We start from the raw sequence: 22,963 nt of genomic DNA on the forward strand, positions 1-22,963 counted from the left end.
AATTCTTACAGACTAATGAATAGAACTGTTAAACTCTATGTTAACATTAACTACACACACAATGCTCGACATGGATATGATTCTGCCATAGCCCTGTCTGCATGTAGAACAGTCTAGCCATCACTACAGCAAGCATTAGAGAGAATGATTTCATTTGTATTTGAATAGAGATTAATTCAAGATTCTACCCTAGACCTCAAAAATGTTCTAGAACTGTGGCCTGTCTATCACTAAGGCATGTTAATTGAGTGCACAAGACAGCTAAAAATAAAAAGAAATAAAAGAAAATTCAAACAAGTTCATTACAAAGCCACACAAACCAATACTATAGCAGCTATTAGGCTAGAACAGGTCCCAACCCTCTCTCCCGGTTTTCATCTGAGATAATGCAGAGAACAGTACTTCTGGAATGACACATTTCAGCCTATAGATATATATGTATGTGTATATAGAATGTGATCTGCCAGACATGTATGCACCTGTTACAGTGCAAACATTCCCTTCTGATATTTGAAAACACATAAAACACCTCAGATTTGAGTAATTTGGTCCATCTCGAATTTGCCCACAGACAAACATAAGGAGAAGATATTGACATGATATGAAAAGCTCTACCCTACATATAAGTCTAAAATTACAGTAACTATTATGGGATAAAACAGGAGTGAAATAAAAGCTTAAAACCCCCCAGTCACTGCTATAAACCTTTATAAAGCCTTAAAAGGTTAAGATATAACTTTTGTAGCTCTTTGGTTGCTTTCATCAGAATGGGTGCTTGAAAAAACCTACAACTAACTCTTACAAAATATTCTTGGTTTTCAGTTAAAATCCTTAGTGTTTGTGTTGTTCTGGTTTGCTCTGGGGTTTTTGTTTGTTTGTTTAATGTGTTGGAATGAACAGAGAGCAGAAATTAAATAACTGGATGGAGGTGACACAGTTTGGAGTTAACCAGTCCTCTGCTCTATCAGGTGCATTCTCATGACAGGCCAGGGGATATGGCAGTGTTAAAGCATGACTCTCCCTGCTTCTTCCTGCCTCATTTCCTCAGCCAGTAGAGATGCCTAGCAAGAAACTGTCTTTAAGAAGTCAAATAGGTTTAAATCCTTTAATAAACCCAAAGTAAAAAAGATATTCAGAAGAGCTGCAGAAGTGACAGCACTTTACAGAGCTATTGACAGCTCATGCTGAGACAATTCCCTTCAGGAAACTTCGTAAGAAAAAGCAAGTATCAATCTGCTGAAGATGTGAATACACAGATCTTCCAGTTAAGATGTGCAATTCAAAAGTAAGTTTGCTCTTCAGTGTTAACATCATGAGAAAAACAGACTTGTCAAGAATAATATGTATTATGAGTGCTAGTATACTTGCTGCATAGTTTACTCATTGTTCTGCATGAAAAATATTGCTGCATAGTAGGAAGCAAAGGCAACAGACTTGTATATATGATTTATAGGTAACCGAAGATTTAATTAACTGCAGGATAAAAATGTAGTAAAACATCGCATTTCTGTAAACAAAAGAGGAAGAGCAAAGGCTGCAGTGAACTTTGCAGAAAGAAATCATTATTAACACACAAAGCAAACTATTCAAGAGCAGTTCCAGAAAAGTTTTTATCTTGAAACACAAAGGCGTACACATATAAAGAGGGCGTCTATGTAAATGCATGCACACCTGTAACAGATTGGTCACAGCATGCACAGCACCGCACCAAGTGAGCTTTCCTTACCTGTTCTGGTAACTGTAGTAAGTGGCATCTCGAGGGATTGTGCATAGCTGTTTGCCATAGCAACACAAAGTCTGTGGCGAGAACTCCAACTGCAAAGAGGAATGTCTCGTCTTAGTACTCATTCGTGTTTTCACCTGCTCTCCGTGGAAAGCAAGTGTGACCCAAGCAATGCACACTTACACCTTACTCTGTGCACAGATCTCTTCAAAAATCATATTTGCTTAATTTGCAGTAGCAAAAGGGTTCACTCTAATCAAAATAAGGCTTCAGTTACTGACTTTTCTCCCCCAAGGGCTTATATACAAATAGATGATTTAAGCACTAGACAGAAGATCCATAAACCCCTCAAAAATCAGATTACTCAAGATTGCTGAATCCTGGTAAACTTTCAGAATTTTTGACACACTATAACTGCTAACAAGTGCAACTGCCATATTTTTCCTCTTCAATGCAAGGAAGCAAGCAGTTGACTAAATATACTTATTTTCTTACCTTTCTTCCACAGCAATAGCCCAGGCTCTGCATAACTGGGTCAATTTCTTGCTCAAACACCTCTGCCAGTTTGGAACAGTACTTGTACACCCGGGATGTTTTCCGGTTATACAACCAGGCATTATTGAACATGAGCCAGATGTCATCTACATATTGCCATGGTTCCTGATACTGTCCTGTGTCCAGCTTTCTCTTGATAGTAGAAAGGTCCATGGGGTTCTTCACTATGTCAAAATAATCCTGCAAGAATACGCAGCATATCAAAACACTACTACAGAACTATATTGTGACATGACAGCATGTGCATTCTCAGCATATAAATTCCTCTCATCAAGAAAAACGGGTTCCTCCCTGACTTGACTGTCAAACTGCTTGTGACACACACAATGCAATCTCTAAGTAATACCATATCATTCCCCAGTGCTTTCTTTTCATTACTCCTTTATTTCTCATGTACTGTTTCTCATTCACTCCTGATGAAACAAAGCCACTCTAATTTTAATCAGCAAAACAAGTATTACAAAAAGTAGAAAATGGCAGTGTTTTTGCAGCCATTATGATCTGAAGATATACACAAAAGCATTAATAGAAAGCAACTGGTTTTAATAGACCAGATAACCTAACAAAAATAACTTTATTCTGTGATAAAAGATATATCTCCTCCACGTCTTTGTCCAATCCACCACCAATTACAAGGCAACTTCTCCTACAAAAGTCTTCAGAATATGACAGAAAACTTGTTAAAAACATCAGCAAATATATAAATGCCCGTTATACAGTAGATCTTGAATTTTTGCAGTGTCTGCCTTAACAAAAAAACTCACATCAAAACCAACCAAAATATCTTTCAGACAAAAAATGTTGCCTGAAGCACCTAAGTAGGACTTCTACATATTCATGTTTGTTTATATATACACTGAAGCTGTACGGTCAATTTGGAGACTTTAAAAGACAGATACTTGAACGATAATTATGTCTTCTCAAGACAGTTCTAAAATGAGCAGAAAATTCAACCTAAACAAAGCTTATAACTTGAAGAGTCTCTTCCTTTCCTATAACAGATAGCCTTGATGGATTTTTTTAAGTGGGCTTGATCAGTTTAATATCCCACTTCTTCAGAAAAGTTTTATACATGACGAGAAGCACCTATGAAATTCAGCAATAAAAGCATTGCAACATGAAGCAACAACCATAAAATGCCCACACAGCACTGGGGATCTCTTGGTAATCACTTCAATATATGGTGTATCTGCTCATTTATCAAAAGGAACACAGAACCGAACAAACTTTCCTAAGTCAAACATTGTATGGCCCACTGCCTAAGCCAAAACTCTCCAAACACATCACATATATATATATATGGATGTTAACAAGACAGACTTAAGCTGTTCTCAAACAGGTATGTCAAAATACAGTAGCTTTGAATTAAAGCCAGGAAAGTATCTTGCTAAGGCACTCACAGGAATTCCTAGTAGTTGGGGATCCACAGGTTGTCGAAACGGAAGAGACTCTGGATCCTGCCGGTAAAGTGCCTCCAGTGTTGGCATAAGTGCCTGCCGCAACTCTTCTGGCTTGAAAACTTTGAAAAACAATCAACATTAGGAAGACAGCAGAAACAGCTGGAAGGAAGAAATCTACTGGAAAATGTGAAGTCTGTGGAAAAAGACTACAGACAATGGGTTTAAGGTACTTAGCATAGCTTATTTATCCTCTGTAACACTGAGTTCTAACGAGGATATTAAAACAATCACCTGAACAAAAGATCAGAGGAAGCCATTGCTAAAATGAGTAGAGATGATTTACATTCCAGATACAGCACCTCTCTGAGGTCCCAAGAAAAAAACATGTCTAGAAAATCTGTAATTGAGTATTTCAAATCTCTACTGTATTGACAGTTTTACTAAGGCTTAGTGTCTAATTCTAAAGCCTTAAAGAATTTGCCCAAAGGCAATTATAAGCATGTTTTATTAGATTTTTTTGTCCAAAAGCCACAATGGGCAATCCATATAAGCCTACTAAGTACCAAAAAAGAAAGTCCAGGTTTTCCCCCACCCCACAAGATTTCTCTAGGAAGATGCAGTGAATTTCAGTCAAAACAGTGTTCCTGCTTACTTTTTTTCTTAGACTGCCCAGCTGCTGGAGAAGACTGAGTAGCTGGAGTAGTAGGCCTTTCTTCCCCCTCTGATACTTCAGTCTTCATTTCAGGTTTCTTCTCTTCTTGCTCCATTGGGTCTGGTTTACATTCCTCCACAACTGGTTCTACTTTAACCTGGAAAGTAGTTTGGAACCTGTCACTTAAGTCTCCTGGGAGGCCACCCATCCATGTTTCTGTCCTTTAAACCTATCTGTCATCCTGCTTACTGCTTTTTCCTAAGATTAGAAGTATCTTCTCTGTACTCAAACTTGCCTAAAACTTGAGCAACTGTGTTAGAAAGCATCTTTAAACACTGTAGTAGTAGCAATGATGAGCTGCTACCAAGTTTAAGCATAGACACATGGGTAACCTTCCAGCTTTTCAGGCAGTTCTAACAAATGTCTCGTACCAGGGCTGCCAGGATGACATTACTGGTAGCCACACTCCCAGCTGTCCTTGGTAACAAGTTGTCAAAGCCCAGTAAAGCAGCCCATCACGTACACATAGAATCATTTATGCTGGAAAAGACCTTTAAGCTTGAGTCCAATATTAACCTGGCAGTGCACATCCACCACTAGGCCACATCCCTAAGTGCCACATCTACACCTCTAAACACCTCCAGGAATGGTGACTCAACCACTTCCCTGGGCAGCCTGTTCCAATGCTTGATAACCCTTTCAGTGAAGAAATTTTTCTTAATATCAAATCTAAACCTCCCTTGGCACAACTCGAAGCCAATTTCCTCTCATCCTAGTATCTGCTATTTTAACAGCTGCAGGACTGACATGAGTGTATTTTCACACTGGCATTTAGCAAAGCAAAGCCTCACAGCTGCAACCACATTACCATGGTCCTTTCCTGTGGCCACTGGTTTCTTTCACCAGAAAACACAGACCCTTCTTTAGGAATAAGACAAAGACAATCAAAACTGCAACAGCAGGTAGCACCTAGAGTTCTCACTGAATTCTGGAAGGAATGACTTGCATGGAAACAAAGCATGTAGCAGCACTAGATGAAGATATTCTACCCAACATCTGGTCAATCTCACCTCAGATTTCTCTTCCATTTGCAGCTCTGTTTGCTCTGGTTCCCCTTCATCTGTTTTAATCTCCATTTTTACTTCCTGCAAGGGTGGTTGCTGCTGCTCTGGAACAGTCTGCTGAGAGTTCACCTCTGTGCTGCTGGTAGATGGGGGGTTGGATACCTGCCCATCAATGCTTACAGCTGGCTGTGAAAGCTGAAGGAACAAAACACATATTACAAATAGGCTTCTAATGAAACTTATTTTTCTTCCTCTAATCTACATTTTACCTATATTACGTTTCCACCAAGTTTAAATGTACTCTAGTCCTTATATGTGCTTCCCCTCAAGAACATACTGTTGCACAGCTTCAACTATAGGAAAACATGCATCAGAAAAATGCACTGGAAGGCCCAGCATACAGAAAGTGACATTGTTTCCCTATTGTATACAAGCACTATGTGTATGGAGACATAACCAAAAACCTCATCCATGTTTCACATGTTTCACAGTGAAATTCAAAAGGTGCACTAGAATTCTGAAAAATACTCCCTCTTTGGAAACATCAGATGATCTACAGACTTGTCTTGATGGAAAAACACAAAAACACATCCTACTTTGATATTAAACATGCCAGGAACACAAAAATAAAAAAAAAAAACCAACCCACAACTGAAGATTAAACATTCCACTTAAACATTCGCAGGGAAAGCAAAACTGAAGTATTTCCTTACAGGTGTTGTGGGGTGCTGAGGCTGCAGTGGTGCTGTTGGTGTGGGAACAGATGCAGTCGTGCTCTGCTGTGACAAGGGCTGCTGCTGTTGCTCTGCAGAAGGGGTAACTGGAACTGGAGGCTGGACTTGTGGAGGCAGCTGTGCCTGTGGAGGAGTTGGAGTTTGCCTTTGAGGGGGGTGCATAGTTTGGGCCTGTGGTCCAGGTGGCATTGCCTGAGGAGCAGGTGTCGGGGCAGTAGTGGCAGCTGCTGCTGCCTGCTGTTGCTGTGATCCCAAGCCTGGGGGCGTGTGGTGAGGTGTTGGGGTTCGGCTAGGTACTGGAGAAGGAGAATTTCGGTGCATGGGAGGCTGTGGAAGAGGTGGGCAGTGAATATGGCTCCCTTGAGAACCTGGAGCCATTGCAGGAGAATTCACAGGACAGGAAGCGCTGGTCATTTGTGCCTGTGGGAAAACAGGTACATATTTGCTATGACAAATGCACATTTGCTACAGAAAAGCAAGAGAAATTAGTGTCAAATGGCTGCTTTCTCACAGCGTACTTTAAAAAAAAAAGGGACTGCTTCATTTTTAAAAATTCTTTCAAAAGCAGAAATGGTCTATTAGATTTATTTTGTCTACACAAACATAAGGTTGTTTTATAATTTAGTCATCTCTTTTAGAGAAGTTTCAATAGAATAACTTATACTTATTGATATATTTAAAGAATAGCACACCTACACTCTCAGTTTGCAAAGCATTTCTTTCTAAAACTGCAGATTTTTACATCCTGAATATGGACAATGCACCACAGTGAAAAAACTGCATTCAAATACACTTAGTGTGCCCATGCCTCCACCCCCAAGACTAGAAACTGCATTTATCATCACAAATAAGTACAGCTGTAACTCTACCATTATGAAATTACAAAAAAAAAAAAATTGTATTGGTCAAGGAAATAAAACTGTAACTCCACAATAATCTTGCCTGCAAACTAGGAAGAAGCATCAGTGAGAAGCAAACTGACGTTCCCTACTTCTTCCTGGCCTGAAAGGTTCTTGCTGAAAAGGGAGAGGGAAAGGACAGAAAGGAAACTGCTGGACTGTAAGTTCAGATCTTTAGTAGTGACAACCCTCCTAAACCCCCAAAGCCAGCAACACATATTGGTCCTGGATAGACAAGCCTTATTATGACTTATTCTGCCACCTCTTAATTTCTCAGGCTCTGCTGCTTCGCTGTTCAGCAAGAGATGCTTAGCTACTGCATGCTGAGTCACAATTTCTTCTTTGCTCCATAAAAACAAACCTAAAACAATTCCTCTGTAAATTTTAGAGATAAGCCTGAGAACAACTCCATGTTTCACCCTTGCCATTCCCAGTGCTACATCAGGAAAATGCAGAGTCTCAATAAATGAATTCAGTTGACCATAATTCCAAATGACTCTTGAGAAAACAAGTTGTTCTCCAATACTACAAACTGAACAGATGTAACCAGTATATGACAAAGCCCACTGACACCACTTCCAGAAATCAGAAACTTACTTGAGAGACTGGTGTCTGATTGCCAGGCTGAGTCATAGGCATGCTTGCTGTGTTCATTCCCGGAGAAGAAGAAGGGAACTGGGTCTGTTGTAGAAACTGATTCTGACCAGAAGGTTGGACTACTCCTGGTTGCTGCATACGTGAAGGAAATCCCATCTGTTGGAAAAGAAAGGCACTCGTTTCACACAGTGTGCGCATAGCTCCATAACATTTTACAAAAAAACCCCAAAACCCAAACATTTATCCCATTGCAGAAGTTGATGCTCACCACTTATCCTTAGGGTACAATATGTAAAGCCTGCTTACAGTTCCTCTCAAAAGACAGAAATTATGATGATTTCTCTTATAAGCTAAGTAAAAGGTTATTGATTTCAAAATGGGAGTGCAACGTAAGGTTTTTGTTCCTTGTTTTAAGGAGGCAAAAAGCCACTTCAACTTAATTTTTAGGCAATTTTTACTACAAGGATCTAAGAGTTTGCCATAAATCAGAAGGATCTTTGAGAAGAGATGCAAAAGGCAGAAACCAAAGGGCCAAGAGAATGAAGTGATCCTTGATATATTTTTAAATTTCTTTGGTTTTTTTGAAGGAAGCGACAGCCTGGAGGAGGAAACCTGCAAGCTCAACAGCCTGGAGGGAAGGCACACTGACCTGGTTCATGGCCCCAGCCTGACTTAGCTGTCCAGGGTGCTGAAGAGGAGGGGTTTGCCGGGGTCCCATTGGTGACAGCTGCATGTTCATCTGGCCAAACTGATTCATTCCTGCAAGTTTGTGCAAAAAACCACTTATAAACGAAGGCCTGAATTCTCCTTTGGGCACCATTCAACATTTGGAGAAGAAATGTTGTTCGTTTGTTCCTAATTTTGCTTTCTAGCAACCAGTTTTCAAGTATATATTGCCTTCTGTCTTCTAATTACATGGAATAATTTTAAAATAGTGTCCAAGCTAACATATTCCTTCAGAATATGGAAGTTTTTTCCCCTTGAATGACTTATTTCTGAAACTTGTAAGTTAGAAAACTACAGGAATACACAACAAATAATGAAAAGTGTCACACCTTCTGTTGAAGATGAACTTTCTACTGAAAGTTGCATTATCTTAACTAGATATTAGATATTCACTTATTGAATCTCAAACTGTATCTTGACTTCCTCATGTACTTTATATGTTGGCTATAACACATCTTGAATGTTGTAACAAATGTTCTGCCCCTTTCTTATGAGCAATAATTCTCACCACATTCTTTCTGCCACCACCATGTCCTCACCTGAGATGGCTGGGCTCACTATGTTTGACTGACCCCACCAGCCCATGTACTCACAATCAGAAGTTCCAAAAGCTCTTTGTTTAACAAAGCAAGCAGCTAATGTGCAGCTCAAGTTCACAAGATCATGAAATGCTATTAGTGTTTTATATATATTATATAATAATATTTACCTGGCTGTGCCTGCATGCGATTCATCATCTGGTTTGGCACATTGGCACGTATCAGAGTTGGGTCAGGAAGAGGACCATCTGCAAAAAAAGATATTGAAATAAATTAATGTCATTCAGAAGACCACCAGGATTTATCCACCAAACATTTTAGTGAGAATTACACATTATAAACCATGTGTAAAAAAATATACAAATATAAAAAAATAAATGTATGCAGTCCATTTACTAGACACTCAAAGTATTCTCCAAATGTGAGGCAAACCCAAAAGCTTCCTTGAAAATATAGGTATGTCCCATTGATAGAAATATCCTCCGACTTAGTCAGCTTTCAGAAACTGAGGACAAATTTGAAGTATGTTTTCAAGGTATAACAATGACCAGTAGTTCACAAACATTCCAGGTTGCAAGAATTTCCACAGACCACTGTACAAGCACTAACTAAACTTTGAAAGGCATAAATACATATGTACTCCATACTCTGTTTATCAACAATGATAACAGTGATGATCATTCTGAACACCATACAGCTAAACATTTATGAAAATATATTTCTCTGATAGCAACTGAAGTTATCTTTAAATCAATTAATTTTAGAGGTGAATCTAATGAGACTGAAGTTCTACAACATTAAGGAGGCAATTTAATCTCCACTCCCTCCATCCTCAAAGTAAGTGTAAAGGTTTACAATATTTCAATCTGTTTGAAACACTAAATGCTTTTAGATCATTTATGGTCATGTATTAACACACAAGCAAAGCAGACTTTGCAAATACTTGTGAATAAAGAGGAGAAAGTTGCTTAACTTTAAGCATGTCAGGTATCCATGAATGGCTAAATGGCACAAGCCCACTGAAATGACAGTACAAGATCTCCCTGCACCAGGTAGTCAACAACCCAACTGTTCTTACTTGCAGACAGTCCTGGCTGTGGCTGTCCCATATTGGGCCCTTGATTCATGGGAGCCTGTGGTATGCCTGGAGCATTTGGGATCATGTTTTGCTTCTGCAACCTGGTTCTTCGTTTCTCCTCCAATTCCTTCTGAATCTTATAGATCTTCTCTGCTAGCAAATGATAGTACTCCGCCTGTTGGGGAGAAATACACGTCAGGAAAGGAGATGACACGTACATTAAGAAAAGGCAACAAACAGGTCCCAGTGATTCTGAGTTGCAAAGCAGCCTTACATGCACACACATTTCAGCTTGGGAGGCCTCTTCCCTTGCAGGAGCTGTCAGACAGGAGGGAAAAAGGAGCACTGCTCAGAGCACTGCTCTCTACTATCAGGCCAACACCAGACACTTCTCTTCTGGTGTCCAACAGTTCTCTGGGACAATCATAGTGAACAGCTTCAACACTGCCTTCAGGGGACCCTAAGAGGTCTCAGTCACAGCACACCCTGACTCCTGGCACACCCAGGCAGCAGCCTGCAGCTGGTTGGTTCCTAGATTCCATCCAGCAACACCTAAACATATGCTTCCTCAGCCTGGGAGTCTCCTCTGTGCTTTCACTCCTGTTCCTCCTCAATCACTATGGGATCAAGGCAGAGATCCACATGACTAGACAACAGAGTGGCACCTCACCCTGCTGTTTGCCGATTCATACATATCTCCTTCCACTTTCCGTGCATATGCCACCAGATTCTCCATACGGCGATCCTTCAGTGCTGCAGGGTCAGGAGTAGGAAATATGGCTTGGACTCTGAGAGGGGAGAAAAAATATTAAAAAAAGGTATGCAAGTGATTAGGATGCCCCTACACCAGCACTAACACCAGTGGTTTGAACACAAAGTATCAAATCTTCTGACAGACTGTAGCACTGTTACTGCTCCCAGAGGACACTGCCCCCATGAAAATGGCTTGAGGACAGAGTGGGAAACTTCCAGTACAACAGCTCCAAACTAGCAGATGCAGTTCCATCTTTTGGGCTTTCGCATTCCGTTCTCATGCATCTTGACAAAATTCACTCCCCGGTCCTTTAGTTTTGCAAGTCAGGCTTCCTTCTGCCCCGCAAATACACCTCAAGGGCAGCAACTCACCTAACAAAAGACTGTTTTGGCGTTAACTACTCACAATTTATGAACAAGGTGGTTTCGGAGATCCTGAGTAATGTCTTCATGCCACTGCTTTCGAATTCCAGTATTGGATGGTTGAGCTGTTGGCATAGCTCCCAAACTGGCAACATTGGCGCTTTCAGTCATCATGGGGCTTCAAAAACAGAACAAGAATTGAGGGCAAAAGTCTAGCCCAAGCTTAGTCATCTTACAGTCACAGCCTCTTTTAGAATAATGTTAGGACAAAGTGCTAGTTCAGCCATTCCCTAATCAATGGACAAACTCTGCAGAAATAGCTGCACAGACACCAAAACAACGCCACGAAAGAGTACAAGCTGTTCTACCCAAGGATTTGGAAAACTGTAACAAAAGCTACAAAATCCAAAGGGAGAGATAGCCATCAATGGCATTTACCCCACTGTTTATGCAAGAAGTGCCATGAGATCAAAATAAAATCACTGGGGTACAAAGAATTCAACTCACTTTTGAGAATTCATGGTTGAATGCAACATTGAGTCAGGCAGCAAATTAGGGGGTTGAACCCCTACTCCTCCATTCACTCCCATTGGATTAGCACCTAGAACACAAACAAATACAGAATAAATGGAGCAGCCATTTACTGTGCAAAATCAGTAATTGCTTAGCAATAACGAGGGTGTAGATTTTCAAGTACTTGGACTTTTGTGATTTTATTTACCTATTGCTCTCTTTAACCTTTCTTTTACAAACATATAAAAAGTCTGAGGCACAACACTGGTGACCTCCAGTGAAGCATTAACCACAGTACTTTGCTGCCCATCTTCCTGAACTTCTCAACAAACAAGAGATTTCAATTTGCTGCAAACATTATATCCCAGAGTGATATATCTAATTAAAGATTTAGCATTATTGACTACTTCTGCACTTTAGTTTAGAAGCAGTGGGGGTTTTTTGTCATTTAGGGGTTTAGGATATATAGTCACAAAGGCTTCAAGAACTTAAAACATCAGTTACCACCTACATGTGACAAGGTTCCCGTCTCTCCCGCTCCATACTTAATGATCCTACAACTAACTCCAATGTTTGTAAGAATGAAAATCTGACAATCCTTTGCAGGAAAAATCTCTACTAATTTCTTATGTAACAAAACCTGATTTTCTGAATCACCCCAGATCTTAATCACCATAAAAAAATGCCTGTTCTCTTCACACACTATAGTTAAGTCTCAAATGGTACAGAAAAATGCAGCATATTTTTGTTTGGATCTTCCAAACAGATCACTTTTTGAAGCTGCAAGTAGCATGAAAGCCATTACCAGGCTTCACATGTATTTAGGACATCTGAATCCTACAGAATCTGTATTTCAAGCCAAATTACACACTGCATATGTGAGAAATCCGCTGAAATTAAGTATATCAAGCCTAATACACACCTCTAACATCACAAGGAAGTACTTAACAGAATTTTCATACGGTTGCTTCCAAGTCTCCCCTCCCTTAGTCCCTTTCTTCTCCTTCCCAAACCCACTGTGCCATCTGAGAGAGCATGCTGGTAAGCAAGACAACTGTCAACCTTTACCTTAACTCTCCCTTTTCAACTGCCAACACCCACCGTTTGTTTGAGCCACTTAGAACTGCATCTTTTCACACTCCAGTCCTCATCAAATCCCGTTGTTTCTCCCAAAGAACTTCACTCTAAGAGCTTTTTGCAATCCCATTTCATTGGATTTTCTAAACAGTTCTACAGGGAATACCTGCTAAGGTTGCACAGAACTGTCTATAAATAATTACATGCATAAAAAATTGGAAAAATGAACGACATTCCTTGCAACCTTTGAGGACCCTCACTATAACATTTCGGAGCTTCTAGAAATTCACCTCTTTGTAAAACACTCTTAATGCTCAGTAGAAAATCATATTATTTTTATTGAACTGTTTTAAGACTAAGTTCTCAGGACCATTCCCCTCCCCTCCTTTTCTAAAAGAGGCTTTACACACTGGAAGGCAAAGTTTTAGCAGTACACAAGTCACACACAACCTACGAGGGCCAGTCATTTCATTAACAAATCTACTCCACCCGACAGCCTTTTCCTGAGTAACTCAGGAGAAGCATTCCCTTTGGTGTAGAAACACACACCAAAATGCAGCCTGCAACCAACTGCTCCTTTCCTCTGCAATCTCTAATTTGGTGCACAAGCTTGTCATGGGACACATAGGCAGGATCGCTGCAAAGCTATACAAGTTTGTGATAAATCACTGTGAGCTCATCTTTCCTCTTTTCCATTAAAGCCACATCTAACTTATGCAATTCAAGCAAATAGTGAGGGGTGAGGAAAAAAAATCCTGTGATGTAATCTCAAACTATCAAACTTAGATTTGATGGTTAAAGGTGACTTTGTTTGACACCAGTGATAGCCAGGTTCCAATTAACTGCACTTCAAATTAAAATTCTTATCCAGTTTTTTTAAATGCTGCAATAAGGAATCCAGACAGTTTACAGTTACGTGAAACCACATGACAGGATTCAGGGAGAATTCCAGTTATCTCCCATTTTTCATTTTTAAAACAAGTATTACATATCTGAGATACAAATGTAAAAGCTGCATTCCGAGTGACAAGGAAGTACACTTGAATACTGACATTCCAATGCATGCATATCCAATTAAAAACTCCCCAGTAGCCCGAAACTTGCATTATTGTGCAATTATAAAGCTACACAAAATAAAAAAAAAAAAAAGTGCCTTGGAAAATTGGTTCTGAAAAAAATAGAATTTGTCCGAAGACACTATTTTTCCCAGAGAACTTGTTTTCCAAGTAAAAGCACCTAGCCCTCTGAATGTTCCTGTTCCACTGAGTAGTTTACTATCTCAAGTGTAAAATATTGCAAAAGCCATACCTTTTGTAAATTAGCTAGCAGTACTGAGCTACTACGTTAAGGGCATTTGCATTAGATGTAGCATGGGAAAGTTGCCTGTAGTTTGCATTTAAACACTAACAGATAAACTTACTCATAGGATTCATAGGGCGCAGGCCCTGGGGTGACTGTCCCTGTTGCTGATTCTTCACTTGAGCCTGGGGCTGTGTCTGCATCTGGTTCCCTTGATAGGTCAGTCCGAGGGCTGCGTAGGCTCTCTCGATGGAGCTGGGGTCTATCTGACTGGTAGTGTTTATGCTGGGCGTTGTCTGCTGCCCCACGCCCACAGAGCCGGTATTTGCAAGTCCGACTGCAGCTCCGCCCAGCAGCGCTGGAAGAGACACACCAAGTCAATAAAGACAGCAGAGGGTAGCCAAAGAGGTCCACGAGTACAGGGAAACACAAAGAGCACACTGGCCGTTCAGAACCAAAACATCTGCTTCTAAAAGCACACAGTGAATGGGCTAGGCCTGGAAAACCTGGCCCATGAAACAGGGAGACAAGTTTTGACACAACCAGCCAATCCAACAACGTGCTGTTTTCCCTTTGTGCTGCTCAGAGGAAATCCCACTCTTTTAAGTATTTAGGACACATCTGTTTGCTTCAAACTGGAAACAGAGGCACACCATGTCAGAGAGACTAAAGGCAGAAGAGTACATACAGCTCCCCAGCAGCCATTGCAATGCCTCTTTTTTTTTTTGTTGTTTTTTAATTCTCTTCAACCAAGAAATAGCTCACATACGGTCATGAGAAGAGCCCACAGGAACATTAAAAAAAAAAAAAGGAGAAAGAAAAACCACAGAGGTAACACAATGGCAAAAATCTTGTCAAACTTTTTGGCAGGGAACCCAAGGGGACACAAAAAGAGGCAAACAAAGAATGAAGACAGAACCAAATATCAGGGCTGAAATGACACAAGATGTGTGTGTGTGCACACATCTGTCTCCAGAAACCATCCAGCTGGAAGAGTTGCTAGTGAAGGGCCAATCATTTGGTTGAGAAAGCTATGACTTGTTCATCCTTACCACTCTTCTGCTAGAAGAATCCAATAAAGTTAGAAAGCCTTCAAAAACACTAGCTATCAGAGCCAGAAAAATACTCTGGAACTAAAACAAGAGGAAAATTTCATATTACATGTTCCCAGGTTTGAGAACATCACCACTACCGCATGGGTGCAAGGAAGTTTAACTCCCAACATGCATTTTATGGTTTATTCAATACACAGAACTCCTCAGTAGACTTACATTGCTGATTTCTTTTGTCCCCAGCATTTTTGAGAGGCAAACATACAGGACAGTCATGTCTTGTACAATTCTTCCAGTGTGAGATGATTTGTCGGGAAGACGCGCAATGTGCCACTGAGAAAGAGAGGGAATGAAAAACTTTTAGAAACTACTGCCAGTATCTCCACATGGTCAACACAAACTGGGTAGGGAGCAACATTTTCTCTCAGGGCACACATCTGTATCAACACAGGTCAGTAAAGTATTACTTGAAATAGTTCAGCACTAACTAGTTCTGAGAATGTAGTAAGATTTTTTTCAATACTAATGGCTCAACTAAAGCTTACTTGGAAGCCCAATGTGATACACCCAAGCCTATTTCTCCTTGGCTTAAAGGGTAATGCCATATAGCTCAGGCATCAGACTTTACCATGCAACTGAGATGTCAAAAGTTGGCACAATCCAGATAAGCCTAGGCTACCAAAAAGGTAGCCTACATTTCAGTTAGCTACTAAAACAGAGAGGCTGCCAGTGCCAGAAGCAACCAAATTCATGGCTAGTTATTGCTCGAGATTCATCTCTTCAGCTTAAGGGAGACAGGCAGACTCCTACTTACAGATCCTGCCTTTAAAAGGGGACAGGTAAGTCAACAAAATTCTACTTCCCAAGCCACCCACTAGTTCATCTCTTTCTAGGAGCCCTTTTCCTCCTTCAAATGTTGACCCTATCTACATAACCACTCCTCCACTTACCCTGGCAAGATTTGCCAGCCTGACAGTGTGTCATGTGGTTCAAGACATTCTTCATGGTTCGGCAATGAGGGAGGTTGCACTGTCGCACCTCCCCATTGGCCTGTTCTCGACGCTGACACTTGTGAGCGTGTAAGAGGAGAACTAGTTGCTGTTGAATGAGTTTGCGTTTTTCTGGATCTGCTGTTGGTGCTCCAGACCCCATTCCTTGAGAAGCTGCTGGCCCCATCCCAGCTTGCTGAACCTGGGGAGCCTGCTGCTGGCCCTACAGAAGGTAAAAAAGAAATGCCCATAAATAAATCTATTTTTAAAAATAATTCATTTAGTAAGCAAACAGTAACACAAGAAAGAGTCCAAGAAGAGAAGCAATGACTACATTCTGTGATTAAGGAAATAGCCCACCTACCTGTAGTTCTGGAGGACTCATTAAATATACTCCTTAGCAACAGTGCTGGCAATTCTCTTGCCAGCCAACATTTCCTTCCCATATCGTTCTATTAGTCCTAGCCCTGGCCTTATCAATGGCCAGCAGAACTTTGCATGTGCTCACAGGTTAATTTGCAGTGCTAGATCAACCAGAAAATATTAACAGCTCTGTGATCTCAAATCTCCTCCTCATTTTGGAGGCTCAAAAGTTGCACCCACAATTACTGCATTAATGGAAGAAAGCACATTTTTGAGTGAATTGTTTTCCTCTATTGCACTAAAAAGTGTCTTGATTTGACTGTTCCTAGAAAAGGAGAATGAAAGGGAAGCCCTGGGAACCTTTTAACCTTTTTCCATTGTCAAACTTGCACACAGGCATTCAAAACAAGCATCTCCTAGTTTCTGCTAGAGGTGAAGCACAACCTCACAATAATACACACCACAGAACTAACATCAGGTATGGCAACATCTGGTATGCCTTCTCTGCTTCTGCTTATTTCTTCAGAACACTTTGCATTTCTTCCAGGTGACATTTGAGGAGTACTCAGCAGTGAAGAAAGGCTCAGGGACTCTATGTTGCTTGTACCATTTCAATTCAACAGACTTCAATGTCTAACAGATTCTTCCCAGAGGTTTTAGAGGCTATTTCCAGAAACGCCCAGATCTTTAGACATCATCTACCTGTATTCCTAAAACCCAGTTCTCCTGTAGCTCTTAAGAACTAGTATTAACCTTTCATTCTATAAGGAGACTTCATCAATTAGTCAGGCTCTCAGGGTTTGTGTATGTTCCAATATGACCATAACTGCCCTGTTTGCAGCCTGTTGTTCTAAACAACAGCTGAGATAGCAGCAGCTTTTTATTCCTGGGTTCAGCTGGGTACCCGTTCAGCTTCAAGTTATATGCTCTGCACTGAACACAAACCTGACAGCTGGGGTTCTGAACAAGTTTTGGCTGCTTTTTTATTGGTTCATACAGCCAACTGGTTTGCTAGACTCCCAGTGTTTCATGCTCAACTTAAAGAAACCCTAAATAAACCTCATAGAATTGAGCTCTTTTCAGTTTAAAGGCACTAAAGTTAACTGGAAATGGTTTTTCAGCAACAGTTACTACGATAAAGAGACTGACCCACCCAGGGGGAGCGTGGGAGTGAAATTTGAAGCAAGGAGAAACACAAGCTATATTCAGAAATGTGAATGTTTCTTAAATTAAAAAAAATATATAACGGGGGGGGGAACCCACAGGACATGTTGCATGTCATACTTCTAACCAATTTAAGCTCTTAAATGATGAGCCATCAGTGTTAAGCTCAAGCTAGGGAATCCAATGTTAAGGCATGTGGTGAGGCACTGGCATTTATAAGCTTGGGCCATCCACTTTTCCCACCACTCTTACTTCCCCTTTCCTTAAGTCCTGATGCAATAAGAGTGTGGAGGGAAAAGGGGAAGGCATTCAGGGCTACTACAGTTGTCAGGGAATCTCCAGCAACAGGACTGTTGCGCATGTTCATGTAATTCACAACCAGAAAAAACACACGAGTGCAGCTTCCAAGCCCTATCACAGGGAATACCTGTTTGAGGAGAGACACTCCTCTCTCCCAAAAGCATCAGTGAGTACAAGCAGGAAAAAATTCTGCAGACAGAGCTACTCTGAGGAGAAGGGTTACAACAGAGCATCCACAAAAGGGATGGGAGCAGAGGTGTACAAACAGGTAGCAAAGCTCACTGCAGTTAAGGAGCTCCATTTCATTTTCCCTGTTAGCAGGGTTTGAAGGGCCAAGAGTGGAGATGCAGCTTATCAACACAGAAAGCACAACTCAGCCCTCTCCTTCATATCAGTCTTCTTATGAGTTGAAGCAAATGCACTCTGTGGGGATTCAGAGCACATACTCACACTGGGTAGGACAGCTGCAAAAAAACTTATAAACATGGCAAGACCAGAACATGTTGCTCCCCTTTGATCTACTGCAATGTTTTCTGGAGACACCTTCCATTCTACTTACCATGTTAGGCATTCCTGCCCCAGGAACTTGCTTCTTGTCCATTGGAAACTGTGGTAAGCTATTTTGCAGTCCAGTTTTATTCTGCATCTGAGGCCCAAGTCCACTGGCTCCAATCTGCTGCCCAGTATTTTGACTGTATGGCTGGCCATAAGGACTGGGATTGCTCATCATTCCCATCTAGAAATTAAAGTGGTAAGATAGCTTAAGTTCACAATGTAAAAGGCAAGTTAAACACTTCAGAGAAGCAGAGCAATCATAACCATGAATGAGCTGCAAAGCAATACAGATCCACATACTTCCCCTGCTTCTTCATGTTCATGTATTTACGCATCACATAACATTAACAGAAAGTTCCTATAAATACAACAAAGCCAACTTACCAACCTTTGAGGTCAAACTGTACAGAATTGGTCTGATTATTTCTTTTGAAAATATTTGGTTCAACAGATTTCTTATTTCAGCTTTCTGAAACACAAATTTGCACCATGGCCTACACGACCCAAGTCTGGAAGCCTTCTCCTCCCTGCACTTGTGCAGACTCCAAATGGAGACAAATACCATATTTGTTCATATCAGCAGAGTTTATCCCAAAAACATCCTACCCAACTGCTAGTGCTCCCACAGCTCCTCTCCAGATAGCCACAACAATGCATGCCTGCATTATCAGTACACAAACATTTTTAATTTAAGAATACACCACAGTCACAGGTTAGCATCTCACACAGTCACAGTAACTAGTCTGCAGTGAGTAGGACCAGAGGTCAAAGGAGATGGTAGGCAGGAACTCTGCAAACAAAACAAATCTACTGAACCATTCATTCACAGGGGAAATAGATTCATGTTTCATACAAGCCATATGCATATTCAACAGTTTTAGCATACTAGAATATACTATTTGTTGCCTTGGAATGCCCCAGAACCTAAAGGAAAATGAGTAATCTTGCCAATTAAGTTGTTTGTCCTCTGACATTTTTTTCCATTCCTTGCATTCTTATGTAATTTTCATGGGAAATCTGGCTTTCTAGGACCAAAACAACCAGCCACAGATGACCAGAAAAACTGGAGATGTTTGCTCAGATTACCAAGATTTTACCATTACGCAGGCAGGATCCTCAAGGAGCCACAACTCCTAATAACAGAGGTACAAAAATACTTTAAAGAGTTGTATTGTTTCAAGTCACATTAGCATTTGACTAGGAAATGCCCAGTCTCCTTAATATCTTTTGGTTCAAAGCATTTTCCTGCATTCAAAAAAATGCATAGTAGCTCCTATGGTAGGTTTGTTTCCAATCACTGCTACATTTACTCTCAAAGTATCCTCCTTTGCTTCTGCTCCTTACCAAGCTTCTACAACCCACATCGAGAAGTAACCAACACGCCCTGAGATTACCTGTGATTAGTTACACTTTCCTTTTTCAGGTTGTAACAACCTCCAACCTATTATAATAGCCTTCAGGTTGCAGTTACAAAATAAAGCAGGATCAAAGTCAAGCTACAGGAAAAGGAATACAAAATTCACTGAAGAACCTGCCACTTTAGACATCTGATATGCACAAGTGAATTCACTTGAGGACAGCCCCCCTCCTCCACACATAAGCAATAACCATAATCACACAGCAGTAATTCATTAGAGAGCAATGAAAAGAATCTCTACACATGGCAGAAAAACAAACTATGCAATGATCAGGCAGAATTAAAAAGCCTTCCTTTCCTCTGTCTTTTTCCTCTGCTCTGTCTCAACTGCAATGAATACACATGTAGTGACCAATGAAGCAGCTGCTGCCAAAAGCAGAACCGGTAAGACTCAAACCCTCCCTTCCTCTCCGTCAGAAGATGAGTAAGATCTTATGCACAAACTGAGCAGAAGGGAAAAGAAGAAAAGTATAAGGAGTCAGCAAACACACTTTCAGAAGTATTACCCATCATCATTGTTGCCTCAAATTGAGCAACATGTTCAAGGCTTAATGAAGGCCTGACAGTGAGAATTTCTTCTTTAAGAAAACAAGCCATGTTTTCCTGTAAGATAGCCTGATTCCTTTGACTCCAGAAAGGGTTTTGAAAACAGATACATCTCCAAAACCATGAATTTCTAAGCAAAGTTTTCAAGTTCATTAACAATCATAACTACCAAAGTCACCTGACAGCTGAGACTATACTAAAGCATGGACTAGTGCTGGCCATCACTATCACCAACCGCATTTGACTTCTGTAACTTATGCTATTTGCCTTAAACAAACAAACAACAAAAACAAAACACATAAACCAACCCAAACCCCAAACCAAACAACTCAGAATTAAAAGGTTGAAGGCACATTTTCACACCTTCATGTCACAGAGAGAAATCAAGATGCCCAACTCAGACAACTTTAGATTTCACAGATGGATACCAAAGGATTCAGAATAACTGTGGCCTGATGAGCTAACTCTGTCCTGACTGCAAGGGAAGCAATCAAACCTAGACTTAAAAAAAGCTATGTCACTTTTCCTATGTCACCTAAAACAGCTTCCTAACGAAACTCAGGGATGAGTTTGCACCATGCCAATCAACATTTGTACTTGCAACAAAGCTGGACGCAAATTTTATGTGAAGCATCTGACTTTTTCAAATGTACTAATCAAGTTGTCCCAACACAAAAATCTGATGTTTTCCCAAGCATTAGCCACTGGCACTGTCTGGGGTGCGAGACCAGCACCCTCATAGAGGGCTGCCTCCATGGCAGAAACACAGAGTTCCACTGTGCCTCCACCCTGCTGTACCGAGGCACCTGGCACTAGAACATGACGTGTCCAGCTCAGCCTGGCTGCTTCTGACAGCGGTAATTTCAGCTTACAGGAGAGGCAAAGAACAGAGACACCCAGGCCAGGTTGGAAGGCAAGCATGCCAAACTGACTCCAAAAGCCAGACATTCAAGCACCACCTAAGAAGGATGCTAAAAAACAAATGCCTCAATGTCTCCTGGAACAGATCAACTGCTGTTATTTGGTCCAGGTGAGACTGATGTCTGCCAGATCCATAGCAGAACCTCACAGCAATGCCCCCTAGTCCTGCCATCACACATCCACTACCCTGAAACCAAGCAACTGCATGAAACTCTGGACTGAGTCAAGAGAAGGATCATTTGGGAGATTCTTTTCACCTGGCACAAGGTGACCTGGTGACCCTGCAGAAGAAGCAGGAGCATGCTGATGTCGTTTGCTGCGACATGTTGTGAAACATGAATAAAAGAAAACAAACAGGAAGACATGTATGGCCTCATGACTACAGAAGGAAGATCAAAATAATCCTGTATAATTTTATCAGTAGGAAACAACCAGAAAGACTGATATACAGTTCCTCATCATATTAATGATCTATTGGGAAAGGTAGATAATCAAGTGCAGAAGAACCAGCCAAAGACAGGTGATGTTAGCACCACTGTATCAGACAAGCACAAGGCTTCATCTACAATACCATGCAAAACTAGAGATGGTTGAATTACAGCTACAAGTCAGTGAGTACAACCTCTACTAACTCTTCCTGGCCACCACCTCCTTTCATTGCTTTTCCTATTACTCTTCATATCCATCTTAAGTTTTTCTTTCTCTTCTCACAGCTTCAACTTATTTCATCACATATGCAAGAACTTGCACAAAAGGAAGAGCAGACAGAAATCCAATTCACAGTAAAGAGGAAGAAAACAAGAAAGATCATAAAATACGGGAATATGTGGCTAACGGAAGGCAAAGGTAATCTCAGATGATTATACCTTCTACATACACAATAGAAACAACTTGACTTTCCTGCCTCTCATGGAAGGAGGTATCTCACCATGGAAAATGTGAGTTCAGGAAACATTCCAAGCTCATGCAGTATCAGATAGATTGGGGGAGTATCTGAGCAGCCTTAAGAAGAATAACTACAAAAGTGGAGGAAACTCCCCAAGGTTTTGTGCTAATGCCATGGAACACGTGTACCTTCAGTTCAGAAGACGGTCAAGTAACTAACTCTGCTTCTAGTTTTACTGTTGATACCACAGAGCGCAAATTCAGGAGGAACACCTGTTACAACTACGCACGTAGACATCACAAATATTCTAGCTTTGTCTTTGTAAAATATTGCCATGGAATCTTCTTAACAGAGGTTAAACTGATAAAGTCAAGTGTATCCATTATAATAGCAGAGAACTCTGTACATACTCAAACAGTGAGCCAAATGGCAAAGAACTGCTACTGAAACTCTAAACACTTCAAGTGAAAAACACAGCAGAGACAGCAGTAATGCCTTTACTAATCTGAACTGCCTTCACTTCCACTTCATTACTGGAGTAAGAGAAACATTTCTTGAATCAGTGGGAGGTGAGATCTAAGTGACCTGTGGATCAGTTGAACTTTGTCACTTTGTGCTATGACATAAATGCACACATCACTTATATACAAAATAACCTCCTCCCCTAATAAGAGGCTGGACAGTAAGACCCTAACTGGGCACTCTCAACAGAACCCAGTGGAACAACAAAATGAAGGTTTTGACTAGATACAATTCCAAACGAAGAATGGTTCAAAACAGGAAATATGATTTTTTTTT

The 22,963-nt window shown here is 40.8% G+C and overlaps 1 protein-coding gene across 1 annotated transcript in view; it reads right to left on the bottom strand.

The window, feature by feature from the left end:
- Positions 1 to 22,963, bottom strand: part of EP300 (E1A binding protein p300) — a 61,441-nt gene that overhangs the window by 17,561 nt on the left and 20,917 nt on the right. The window contains exons 3-19 of the mRNA XM_050323834.1: positions 18,400 to 18,576; positions 15,975 to 16,236; positions 15,244 to 15,357; positions 14,094 to 14,330; positions 11,591 to 11,684; positions 11,127 to 11,261; positions 10,638 to 10,755; positions 9,968 to 10,142; positions 9,060 to 9,137; positions 8,274 to 8,383; positions 7,625 to 7,780; positions 6,108 to 6,548; positions 5,401 to 5,589; positions 4,331 to 4,487; positions 3,679 to 3,797; positions 2,219 to 2,458; positions 1,727 to 1,815 (exon numbers count right to left, since the gene is read on the bottom strand). Of these exons, the coding sequence (XP_050179791.1) occupies positions 1,727 to 1,815; positions 2,219 to 2,458; positions 3,679 to 3,797; positions 4,331 to 4,487; positions 5,401 to 5,589; positions 6,108 to 6,548; positions 7,625 to 7,780; positions 8,274 to 8,383; positions 9,060 to 9,137; positions 9,968 to 10,142; positions 10,638 to 10,755; positions 11,127 to 11,261; positions 11,591 to 11,684; positions 14,094 to 14,330; positions 15,244 to 15,357; positions 15,975 to 16,236; positions 18,400 to 18,576 (2,891 nt within the window). The remainder of the gene's footprint in view (positions 1 to 1,726; positions 1,816 to 2,218; positions 2,459 to 3,678; positions 3,798 to 4,330; positions 4,488 to 5,400; positions 5,590 to 6,107; positions 6,549 to 7,624; positions 7,781 to 8,273; positions 8,384 to 9,059; positions 9,138 to 9,967; positions 10,143 to 10,637; positions 10,756 to 11,126; positions 11,262 to 11,590; positions 11,685 to 14,093; positions 14,331 to 15,243; positions 15,358 to 15,974; positions 16,237 to 18,399; positions 18,577 to 22,963) is intronic.

This window comes from Myiozetetes cayanensis, unplaced genomic scaffold (assembly GCF_022539395.1).
Source record: "Myiozetetes cayanensis isolate MyiCay16 unplaced genomic scaffold, myiCay2020 scf3, whole genome shotgun sequence".
Classification (NCBI taxonomy): domain Eukaryota; kingdom Metazoa; phylum Chordata; class Aves; order Passeriformes; family Tyrannidae; genus Myiozetetes; species Myiozetetes cayanensis.